We start from the raw sequence: 12,955 nt of genomic DNA, 5'->3' as shown, positions 1-12,955 counted from the left end.
GCCAGTGACACCCACATTTCTGATTCACACTGCATCCAGGAAGGGCAGGGGGGTAAATTTTACAGCTCAGACCCCCCCCCCTCAAGTCCACCTCCCCCAGCAGCATATTTTTAAATGTTGGTAAATGGAGAATTCATAAAATAAATAAGTAGCGTGCCCCCTCCCCACCCCACCACATCCTGTCTCTCATATTAGTTGGGCAAGTAAGGAATCAGGCAGCCCATTCATCCATGGGCCAATTGATGCCCCAGTGTGACCAACTAATGGCAACTTAGGGGCCGCATTTCACCTGTGCTGCAATGATACATGTGACAAGTGAAGGCCGGAAGCAAGGCAGGTAGCCTGGCAGATTTCACTGTCCAAGCAGGAAGATGTCGTATCTCATTTTGGGCATTCCTTGCACCCATTGCAAGCATTCACACCCAAGATTGTACTCCAAACCGTTCTCTCCTGGTCTTTAAAAAATGCCTCCCTCGTTGGGGTCTGCCAGGCATCCCTGCCTTGAATCTCTGGAGATACCTGATGTCGAGGGTGCATTATACTCCTTCCCTGGGGCGACCTGCAGTCCCAGCAATCACCCAATGATTCCGGCGTTGTTGGAACCAATGAGCTTCCAGCCAATCGGGTTGGCCAGCGGCTTTCTGGGGTGGGACTTCCTCTCAGATGGAGGTGGAAATCCCACTTTGAAACAATTAAGGCTGTCCCAACGTATTATCACCTCGGGGCAGCTTGGTTTCTGGTCAGCACTTTTTTGAATGGGGTGGGGGGGTAGGTGGAGGAATGATGACTGGGCTAATCTGACCTTGTATAAAATACATTCTTTGATTTTAGATGTTTGTGGAAAATGCTTCACAATTTTGTTTCATTTCCCCTCATTTTTAAATGCATTATGTATATACAGGATCATATTATTGAGTGTAATTCACAATGACACCTGGTAGCTTCATGTGAGACACTGTGGCAAGAAGTGTCTTTAAGGATTTCCCATCAGCAGAGGTGTATCACTGAAGACATTCCATCTAAAATGGACTGTTTTGTTGCACGTATATCTATCATCTATTGTAGGTAGTAGGATGGTCAATTGTCTCCTATTTCAAGCAAGAGGATGAAGGATTTCCAGTTTTGCTTTTCCCTGATGCCAATGCCCTTTCATACTCTGTACATTATGTACAACAAAACTCGAGATGCATTCTTTGGCGAAGGGACACATTTAGCCTCAGCAATGCCATTGCCAGCTCAGTTCTATGACTTCTGAGCTCTGTCACCAGCTTGGCTTGATGGAATGGTCAAAGACAGATGAAAGGACATCAGCATAAACCTGTTCATGTGCAAGGGTATCGACCTGAAATATTGGGTGGAACTTTCTATTCTGGGACTAAATCCTGTGGTAAGGATGGGGACAAGGAGAAGAAGTGTTTCTGCCGCGCACGCCACTGGGAATATGTACTGTATTGCTCCGGGATTGACTGGTTGACTCATGGCCCATCATTATACCTGGGCACCATTTTTAAAAGGCACCTGGATGCAACTGACCCATCATTGAAGACAGAGGCTAGACCTCCAGGAACATTCCAAAGAAACATAGAAATGTGGAAAATAGGAGCAGGAATGGCCATTTGGTCTACCGAGCCCGCTGCACCATTCAGTGTGATCACGGCTGATACTCTACCTCAACGTCATAGTCTCACTCTCTCCTACTGTTGTGTGTTCCATGGGTCCATGGTCACTGGAGGCCTCCTTTCTGTTCTCTGCAGGCTCCCAGGCCGTTTTCATGTAAGTCTGTTACTTCAACGCAAATTTGGTCCGGATGCGTTCTGGACTGGTGTGAAACCCTGCTGGTGATGGGAATGATTGGATGGGGGGATGGGGAGGGGATTTTGGTAGGGTTTTCCAACCCATTAACAGGGTGCAAATGGGTTTCACGCTGACCTCTGATGGAAATGGTGACTCACCACGACTATCATTTTATGTTAACGGGAAATCAATCTATCAGCTCCTGCTGCATTGTTCCCACTCCCCACCACCACCATTAAATCCACTATGGAGGATTTAAAAATTCCACCCATTAACTTTATTTCTCATCCCCCCTCCCCCCGATACTGCCTGACATGCTCAGCATTTCCAGCATTTTTTGTCCAATTTTCGACATGAGACAATTTATCTTTGGCCCTCTTTTCAGGAAATTGTCTACTTCTTGATGCCCTGTACTTCTGGTGATGCTGGCAATAGGTACTGATTATAATCAGAATTAAACGGTCTGAATCGTGGATCCTTGCACTGCGTGTCTTGTTCTCATTGAGGAGAGAGTCAGAAGGTCAAAATTGTGCTTTTTCAGTACAGTTTTGAGGTGACAGAAATGAGTCATCTGACGAATCAGCAGATAAACTTATTCCTTTAAACAGAGAATGAATGTCCCATGTTTGCTTTTATGTGAAGTTAGCTAATCTCTATAATCAAATAAGCCACACGATTTTCTGCTCAGGATAATGCTGCAATTAATTATCTTATGCAGCAATCTTATGCAGCGATTAACTATCTTGGGTGGCATTGTGGCAAAGTAGTTAGAGCTGCTGCCTCACAGTGCCAGGGACCCAGATTTGATTCTGGCTTGGGTCACTGTGTGTGTGTGGAATCTCCCTGTGTCTGTGTGTGTTTCCTCCGGTTTCCTCCCTCATTCTGAAAGACATGCTGGTTAGGTGCCTTGGCCATGCGAAATATAGCTCCAAGCCAACAGGTATCAACTGTGAAATGAGTGTGCAAGTCATGCTAGACATGTGGCTAACTCCAGATAACCAGAGTTGGTGAAAGTGTTTTAAAATAGTGGATGAAGCCATCACAAGATGAAAACAATGAAATCTCGCTGGACAGCTTATTAATAACATTCTAAACAGTCAAAAAGAAAAATCACCGACCTGCGTAAAGGGTAGTTGCGGTATGATGGAAAATGGATTTCTACCTCCATGGATTGGTGCTTCTGGTTTGCTTCTATATAGCAAATCTCAGAAACATTTGAAAGCCAAAGAAAGTAGGGCTAAATTTGGATTGGGTCCCATCTGTTAAGATCTATGTTGCAGATGGAGTTCAGACAAATCAGAAAGTACTACATTTTCCGTGTGTAAGCTTTCTCATAGGATGTGGGTATTTAACTGGGCTTCTTCAAGTACTGAATGCTCCGATCTTGACCTTGCAAAGATAGTGTCCCCTCCAGTCTTTCCCCAGAACATTCTCCAGCCACTTGGTAGCTAGTTACATACAAATAGTCCAGCAATGGCCTCTCATTTTCCTTACCCTTTTTTAGGAGTTAGCAGTCTCTCTCTCTCTCTCTCAAGTATGTAATTAATTTCCAAACCCAATGTATTAGTACCAACTCATTAAAGTGTGCTGGCTTGGATTCCCCTGAAGATTTTGTGGTAATGTGTACGACCTCGTGTGGGCAAGTGAAGCTTCTAGCTCCTAATCACTGTTCAACAAGCTTTGGTGTAAATTGCAGCTATCAACCAGGACAGGTCAGTCTCTAGATATTGTTATTTGTAATTAAATCACAAAACAAACTGGCAATTTGGGCAGCAAAGAAGCTGAGTTGCTTAGAGTAAGGGCATTTCTTGGTCATACAGGAGGAGTTGGAAGGCACAAAAGCAAACTGTGACACTGCACTTAGCCAGTCATTTCTGGGTCAAGAGGCCCTGAACATATAATTGACTGCTGCTCAAATGGAGTTGTGAGAACCATACTGTAAGTGCTGTGTTGTTGGAACTTGCTGACCTTCAGATGAGGGAGGTCAAGTAATTACAGGCCTGTCAGCCTAACCTCGGTAATGGGAAAATGTTGGTAAGAATTTGTGAGACAGTACAAATTGTCATTTAGAAACTCAGATTAATCAGGGACAGTCAGCATGGATATGTTAAGGAAAGCTGTTGTCGGATTAACTTGATTGAATTTTGAGAGGAGAAAACAGGGAGGGTCAATGAGATTTGTGGGTTTGATGTAATCTGCTTCAAAGTTTCAAGGTTTTTGACCAGGCTCCACCTGACAACTTACGATAAAAATAAAAGCCCAGGAAATCCAAGGAAAAGTAGCATGTTGGATCCAAAATTTATTGATTAACAACAGCAAGGGGTGATAATTGATACATGGTTTTGGGACTGTTTCTGTTGGGATTCCATAGTCTCAGCACTGGGTCCTTGCTATGTATCAATAATTTAGGTGTAGAGAGTATGATTTTGTAAAGTATGCTGATGATTACAAAAAATAACCATAGCCAGAATTCTCCCATGACCTCACTGAAGGGCTCAATACTAGGTGAGAGTGGAGAATATGACTGGAGTCCAAAAATTGGTGTTACACTGGCGTAAATTTCCTGTGGGGTCTTCCAATGTTATCCACCATGGCAGATCGGGAGACACCCGGAGGCCGCTGTGAAACTGATTTGCATCCCGCTAACTGAATGCAGATGAAGGCTTAACTGGAATCTGCCACCCACACTGATTCTCTGCGATGCCGGTAGGAATATACACTGGCCCCGAACACATTTGGAACAACAAGGCGTGCAGAAGTCAGCACTCACCCAAACGTTGCCTGGGGCTGCCTCTGGAGTTCGGGATGGAAGCCGCCAGCAATCACAGACCCTGGAACACCACAGCAGCGGGTGATGGGAGCATTCTTCCAAGTTCAGTGTCATCACGGAGGTACATCCTCCAGCCTCAGAGTGCTCCTGGGGATCTAATTTCTTTTTCGGGAGATTCACCTTCTTTCTTTGACAGTGGGTCAGTGATGTTTAGTGCCTTTTGAATATGGCACCTAAATATGATGGCGGAACTCATGTTGTCACACCCGTCCTGCCCCACAATATGACGTTAAATGTCTGGCTATATAATTAATGAGGTTGGGGACAGAAGAAGTGGGGTGGTTTCCTACCCTCCTCCACGGCATGGAAACATATTCCGTTTCCATCCCGGACCTTAGTCCCAGATGGGAGTATTCTGCCCTATGTGTTTAACAGCAAGGAAAATAACTTTGGGTAGTTGGGCAAATGGAATTCCACCTGGAGAAGTATGAGATAAATTGAACTTGGGTGGATTTCTACAAACCTCTAAAATAGGAAAGTCAGATAAGATGGATAAGAAGCCATACAAGAAAGTTTATTTTGTTCAGTGAAACATAAGGCTGAATTTTCCAGCTCTTCCTGACAGCAGGATCTTCCACTCCCAACAAAGGCGATCCCCGGTGGATTCCCCCGTGGAGGATGCCAGCCACGGAAAACACCATAGACATCAGGGGGACTGGTCAACATGGAGCAAGGGTGCGGGGGCAAAAATCCTGCCCAGAAAATATTACATACAGGTCTAGTCACTGTATGAAAGGGAAAATTCGATCATATTCATGAGGGTGCAGAGGGAATTTCTGAGGATAATTTTAACTATGAGGAAAGACTGGATAGGCTCCTCTCTGAGAGATATAGTTGACATTTTAAAACTATCTACTATTTTCCTTAGCAGGGATGTCAATAACTAGGTAGGAACATCGGATGGGAATTTCTGGCCTTTGGCTGCTCTCCAAGTTTTCCGGCCCCACCCATGACAATGCCCACCGCTGGCAGGACTGGAAAATCTGGTCAAAGTAATCAAGGAAGAGGCTAAGGGAAGTTGAGGATAAATTTCTTCCATGAAAAGGGTGGTAGAGTCTACCTGAAAGTTTAAAGGCAGAAATCCATAGAATCAAAGAATCTCTCCAGTGCAGAAGGAGGCCAGTTGACACATTGGGTCTGCGCCAACTCTAGTATCCCATCTAAACCTTTCCTTCTGCCCTCTCCTGTAATTTATCATGACTAATCCCCCTAACCTACATGCCTTTGGACACAAAGGGGCAATTTAGCATGACTCATTCATCTAACCTGCACATCTCTGGAGTGTGGGAGGAAACTGGAGCACCCGGAGGAAACCCATGCAGACACTGGAGAATGTGCAAACTCCACAAAATCACCCGAGTCTGGAATGGAACCTGGGTTCTAAGTGCTGTGAGGCAGCAGTGCTAGCCATTCTGCCACATAAGAACATAAGAAATGGGAGGAGAACTAGGCCAATTAGACCCTCGAACCTGCCCTGCCATTCAGTAAGATTCATGGCTGATCTGATAGTGGTTCAGTTCCACTTACTCGCCTGTTCCCCATAACCCCTAATTCCCTTATTGGTTAAAAATCTATCTACCTGTGACTTAAACACATTTAACGAGGCAGCCTTCACTGCTTCAATGGGCAGAGAATTCCAAAGATTCACTACCCTCTGGGAGAAGAAGTTCCTCCTCAACTCTGTTCTAAATTGACTCCCCTGTACTTTGACGCTGTGCCCCCCAGTTCTTGTTTCTATGCTAAGTGGAAATAACCTCGCGGCTTCGACCCTGTCTAGCCCCTGCATTATTTTATATGTCTCTATAACATCTTCCCTCAACCTGCGAAACTCCAGTGAGTACAGGCCACATGCTGCCCCATCACATTTAAAAGATACTCCAATACATATTTGAAGTACTGTAACCCCAAAAGCCAAGGACCAAAAGTTACAAAGTAATATTAGGCTAAATAACTCTTTTCCAACCAGTACACACATGATAGGCCAAATAACCTTCTGTGGTGGAAACGTTTCTATTTTCTGTGAGGTGTTAAACCTTTCCAGATGAACATTACAGATCTTGTGTCACTTTTTAAAGACGAGTTTCTTCTAGTTCCCTTATAGTTTTAAAATGTCAAAGGTTTCCTTGATGTCCAGCTCTTTGATCATATATTGGGCCAGTCCTCTTAATTCCCTCTTTCCTGGGTTTCTGGGTTTGACACTGTCATGAAACTCAATGCGGGGGGCGGGCAGCATGTTGGCACAGTGGTTAGCACTGTTGTCTCCCAGTGCTAAGGACCTGGTTCAAATCCGGCCTCGGCTGACTGTCTGTATGGCGTTTGCATGTATTCCCCGTCTCTGCATAGGCATCCTTTGGGAGCTCTGGTTTCCACCACAGTCCAAAGATGTGTGGGTTAGGTTCATTGGCCATGCTAAATCACCCCTTATTGTCAGGGGGAATTAGCATCGTAAATACATGGGGTTGTGGGGACAGGACCTGGGTGGGATTGTGGCCAGTGCAAGCTCGATGGGCTGATTGGCCTCCTTCTGCACAGTAAGGATTCTGTGATTTTACTTTGTGATGCTTTGTTTTTTGAACGTACGTTATTGGTAGCGCTACTTGTGTCCGGGATAACATTGACCCTTTAGTCAATGCCGCCAAAAGTATACTGATCATAAATCCCAGTGCTGTTCCTGGAACACTGCTACTGCGGTGTAACTTCTATTTGTTTATACATCAAAAATCACTGCACCCCCTAGAGAAGTGCTATTGGATGATAATATTTTAATATATGCAAATATTTCTTTATTTCTATATGTTAGTCAGTAAGGAAGGCTGATTAATTTGTGTGCAATGTAAAACCATCAAAGTGACACAGTTTCAAAAAATATCATTGCTTGAATGTATTGTACAGTTATATTCAATAACATACAAAGAAAAGTCTTATTCCTGTACAGACAGTATACAAATTCACCTGTACCCCATATGCCTATGACATAAGTGTTAACCTCACTTACTGAGGTGAGACACACCCATAAACATTATCACATGTAACACAAAATTATTTACTATTTTACTCCTCTTTGCACTTTTCAAAATAAACTTTCATATTTTCACCTCTTTTACACAACTCTGGTAGAATATATATTTTTTTCTCCTTTCTTTGGAACTCCTGTCTCCTCTAGTGAAGGGTCACTGTTCATCCTCTAGTATCACAGCCAGCTGACCAGTTTACAATCTGTGAGCCTGGACAGAGAGTCTCAGCAAGTTGCTGAATTGACGATTGGGTAGGGAGAGCAACTATCACAATCCAGCTCGACCCAGCTCTCCCCAACTGATGCCCACCGATACTGTTTGTCTCAGGAGGAGTGACTTAGCAAGTGCTCAGTTATGGCACATAATCCGGCTTTTGCTCTAAACTTCCCCAGAGACTGTGAAGTCGATCATTATTCATTTACGGCCACTACAGTAGACATTAGCTCACTTGATACTGATGGAGAATTGAACAGGAGACATCTATCTTATATCATCACACTTCTTATCTTATAATAACCTGTGTACAAGTCACTTTTGTGCATAAGTAGCACATACACCTGCATGTATTTCATAGCATTCACACTGCATTAATGTATAAGCCTCCCTGGTGGATGAGTCTATATTGCAGATTTTGAGAAGCATCAGGTTGTTATTTTCTTTATTCCCATAGATTTGTCAAAAAAACTACCTGAAACTCTATAAAAATCTTATTTTCAACTTAGTAACTCTTGATCCTTTACAAAACTCTGTAGTTTAGACTTTAAGAACTTTCCCTAACTTGGTTGTCCCTTCTAAACCCAATTCTACAATCGTGGACTAGATGCAACCAAATGCTTGTCAGCATAAAAAGGATCCATCCAAACCCTCTCTCCCTTTCTTTGTCTCAACATTTCTTGTCTGTGTTCATTATGATAAATATTGTAGCCTGTTCCATTGTACCTCCTAAACTCAAATGCAATGGGTAACCAGCTCTTTCTCCACTTTACACTCTCACTGGGTCAAAGTCACAGAGACTTTATTTCACTCAGTCTCCTCCTCCTTGTATGATTCTAAAACCTAAATGCCTTCCTTCCAGTTCCGGTTTACTCCATCTTCTACCTCGCTTTGTTGAGAGTCAATACAGTATTGTACTATGGCCCCCGCTATTCACCTGTGGTTTTCGATGGTAATTGTAGGTAATGGTAGGTTCAAGTAAATGTCTGCCTTCCAGGATGAATCCAATGTTACCTTCCATTATTATCAATCCATGTAGTACAATTCTGAACCTAACATAAAGTATTATGTAACATGTGATTGACATCAGAAATAACCTTACATGGCTGGAATTTCCTGGAAATCTGCACTGAAATGAGAAGAGACATAAAGAAAAGCCGCAAGCATTGGGAAACTAAAATAAGAACTGAACATACAGGAACTACACAGTAGACCTTCCAGCATTTGAATTAGAAGGATTTCTGGAATATTTTTCTGTGCTGATACCCCCATGAAAAAATACTAAATTAATGGCTCAGTTCTATTTTTTTTTCAGTAAATTACAAATCAAGAGTTTGTTCTACAGCAGTATTCAGTTAAAATTTTTGTCACATTTTAAACCTTTAAATCACAATTGGAGCTTTGTGCCCACACTTCAGAAAAAAATATCCGAGGGATGGTGCAGAGCAGATGAATCAGAGTAATACACAATGTGTGGCGAGATGAGAAAAGCATTTTGGATTGTGCTTCTCTATTTATCAATCTTAGGAACATGTTCTATTGTGCACTTTGTAATATTACAAAAGGCAGACCTTGGGTTTTGTATCAGACCACCCACTATAGCCTTTGACTGCTTGTTGGCGATAATATGGGACAAATATTTAAGATGTTCATGTGACATGTTGCTCTGCCTGACTTCATACAGCCATTAAGCCATTTATTTTGGATGGATTGATATACAGATATACAATTATCATCAGCAGCCGTTTCTAGCTTACAAGATATCAACCAGTATTTTCCTGCATTTGTCACAGCTTTGTGCACTTTAATCAAATTCTGTGTTTGACTTAATGACAGAATGTGGAGCTCACTTCCACATGAAGGGTAAAAAAAAAATGCATTTATTAGAAGGGGGATGTGCAGGTTAGGTTGATTGGCCATGCTAAATTGACCATTCGTGTCAAGAGGATTGGCAGGGTAAATATGTGGTGATAGGGCCTGGGTGGGAGTGTTGTCGGTGTCGGCTCAATGGGCCGAATAGCCTCCTTCTGCACTGTAGGGATTCTATGATTGAGATCGGAATAGAAGAATATGGTGAGACCAAGTGAGATTGAGGGGTTGGGGGAGTACGGCTCTTGTGAACATAAACACCAGATAAGACCTACTGGACTGAATGGGCTGCTCTTGTTCTGTGAATTCTATGTTAAAATAGAACAAGCTGGAGAAAATGATGCCGTGACAAAAAGAGGATGTTAAGGTTATGGGTGGACCCAAGCAGATTATCATGAAACATTAAGCAGTAATTCTGCATTTTTGCGGCACTCTCGATTTCGCCTCACAGTCTCCCAAAAGGAGATTTTCTTTTATATATACAAAGGGGGGGCACCACTTGTACACAGAGAGTGGCACAAAACTGCAGTGCTAAATATGGTACTAAAAAGCAGGAAGAGAATGACCATTTAAAGACACAGGAACACAAACATTACCCTCTGCGCAAAGTGTCAATAATGAATGAGGCTGCAGTCCTTATTATTAGACTGAATCGATTTCGCCAGCTGATTGGAAGCTTAAATGCTCCTTGACATTCATTATTGCTGTGTTTTATTCTGTTAGTTAATCAAAAAATAATTATTAGAGCGCTGCATTTACCAAATGTAGTTTTGCAGCAATCCCTCAGCTTGTACCGAGTGACAGAATCTGTTGGATGTTCGAGGGTCACCTCTGCCAGACAGGTGGTCACTTCACTGCTCAGCTATAAAATGTTGCATGAGTGGAACTGGCCTCTTTGCAAATGTTCTCTCCACCTCGCTCTTTGCATCTTGCCTCTTTCCTCGCATGTAGCCATGGCAACTGCGTTAGTTGGTTCACTTGCTGCAAATGACCACAGCTTGCTCAAAATGTCGACGGCATCCCTCAACAGATGTTAATTCACGTAAGTTGCAAAGGACAAAAGAAAAAACTCATTTTCATGGCAACAATTTTGACAGCAATCACTCACAAACACCAGAAGCAGGCTTTCTTAGGCTTGCGTGCTTTACCCTTCAGCTCTTGTTTCTGACTAGTTTGTGTGTCTGCGTTCCCTCTGGGCAAATGCGGCTGGTGTGAACTTTCATCTTCGCTTTCCAAAGCTCGTAGCACTTGATGGAATCTGCCTTCCTGTTGTCTAAAGTCATATTCTACACTGGGGAAAAATACAGATAGATCAAATAAAACCGCTGCCAGTTGAAAATATAACTGTGCCAGTACCATAAATTAACACGAACAATATGTGACACTTCCCTTCATTTTCTTCCACTTTTGCTGGTGCACTGAGTTGAGACACTGGCTTCTTGCCTCTGGGACCTGTGCCCAAATCCATTCCCAGACTATGAGGATGGAAACTTTGTACGTTAAGAATTTTGGACAGTCTCATTTCAGCTTGCAGGCCCGGCAGCATCTGTGCAGCAAGAGACATTAGTTAACATTTTGAGTCCGAAGGAACCTTTTTCAAGACTCGAACCGTTAACTCTGTTTCTCTCTCCACAGATGCAACCAGAACTGTTGAGATTTTCCCAGCATTTTTTTTTCGTTTCAGATTTCCTGTAGCATTTTGCTTTCATTCCAGCTTGCGGCTGAAAAATACCCAATGTATGAAAAAACTGGTGCCAAGTCCCCACAAAGGGGAGATGGTGGCAGAGTGATAATGTTATCGGCCTAGTCTACTGCTATGCAGAGACATGGGTGGAAGTGGGCGAGACAGGACCATGGAGTTTGGGTGGGATTTTTCAGCTTTGGGGCGAGTGCAGCTGGAAGATCCCTCCCCTGGGTTCAAACCCACGTTGGAAACTGTTGGAAATTAAATCTGATTAATAAATCTGGAATGTGCAGCTAGTGTTGATGCACATCAGTAGTAATGACCAGGAAGCTATTGTCGATTGTCACAAGGCCCATCTGGTCTACTAATGTCCTTTAGGGAAGGAAATCTGCCATCCTTACCATGTGACTCCAGACTCACAAGACCTTCAGGTCAAGGGCAATCAGGAATGGGCACCAAATGCTGACCTTACCAATGAAGCTGACCTCCCATGAAAGGATGTTTATTAAAAATCCCAAGGCAGTAAGTAAGGGGAGGTCTACGGAGAATGGAAGAACGTCACACACTTGCAGTGACGGTGATCATCTGAGATTGGGGCTATGTACTTAACATTGTTATACTTGTCCCTGAAAAATTTGATGCTGCCACTGAATGCTTGAAATATTTTTGCAGCTTGCCTCCAGGAACATAACATTTACTTGCCCCTAACATTACTAGTAACATTTGTTTTTGTCAGGGTGATCTTGGCAATCAAAAAGTTACAAAACAATGTTATTTTTGACTTAATAAAGTCCAAACTCTTTATTGCTGAATTAGATGAGATGCATCGGCTGGCAGTGGTTCTGTTTTGTTTTCATTCCTAACGTAAATGGTCTTTCCATTGGAATTCCAGTGAAGTAACACTGAAGAGCAGGAGTATCTCCAAGCAATTACCTTCCCATTGACATTAAGAATAGGTCAATGCTCATGAATGTTAGCTAATTGTGAATCCCATCACTTAATGTGATAAATCCCTGTTACAACCTTTTATATAGACTTTGCTACACCCGTAGGAAATCCAAACACTGACCCATAGCATGGATATGCCATGACTTACAAATAGTCTCCTCAGTCTAACAAATTATCTGGATTTATCTAATCAGAGCACTTTTTCCACTGAGCTACTGGCTCTGACCAGTAGCCATCAAAGAATTGGATTGTCGTGGAGTTTTGCTGATTCTTAAGATCTTTAAAGATGGTAGGTGGCATCTGGAGGCAGAAGCCTCCCCCCATATCCAGCAGATCTATTTTCTGCTGGCAGGAAGAAGGGGTCAGAGTGTGAATCACACAGTAGGAAATGTGAACTCAGCCAGACCATTTGAAATTGGTGCTGAGTTCAAATAGTCCTAATTTTTAATGTTCTGTGGATCATAATCAACGTGTGGGAATCACAAATTGATAAAGGAGATGTAAATACTCCTAATGGGCAGATAAGATCTGTTAAAGTGCAACGGTCTGAAATTATTTAGATCCACAACCCTTTATAACATGATAATAACTATGTTGCAGCTG

The 12,955-nt window shown here is 42.8% G+C and overlaps 2 protein-coding genes across 4 annotated transcripts in view; one reads left to right on the top strand and one right to left on the bottom strand.

Annotated features, from left to right (window-relative positions):
* The window catches only part of LOC145351949 (dedicator of cytokinesis protein 2-like), a 595,946-nt gene that overhangs the window by 265,753 nt on the left and 317,238 nt on the right, over positions 1 to 12,955 (top strand). The gene's annotated exons all lie outside the window — the stretch shown is intronic.
* Positions 7,492 to 12,955, bottom strand: part of LOC145351947 (INSYN2B protein-like) — a 77,384-nt gene continuing 71,920 nt past the window's right edge. The window contains exon 4 of one of the 2 annotated variants that reach the window (XM_080201762.1): positions 7,492 to 11,011. In XM_080201762.1, coding sequence (XP_080057888.1) covers positions 10,825 to 11,011 — 187 coding nt within the window. In that variant the 3' untranslated portion in view covers positions 7,492 to 10,824. The remainder of the gene's footprint in view (positions 11,012 to 12,955) is intronic. The other variant, XM_080201763.1, reaches the window with a different exon arrangement.

This window comes from Carcharhinus amblyrhynchos, chromosome 13 (assembly GCF_965287045.1).
Source record: "Carcharhinus amblyrhynchos chromosome 13, sCarAmb.v2.hapA, whole genome shotgun sequence".
NCBI classification, from domain to species: domain Eukaryota; kingdom Metazoa; phylum Chordata; class Chondrichthyes; order Carcharhiniformes; family Carcharhinidae; genus Carcharhinus; species Carcharhinus amblyrhynchos.
The sequence above is the reverse complement of the archived record's forward strand: the minus strand, read 5'-3'. Positions and strand labels throughout refer to the sequence as shown.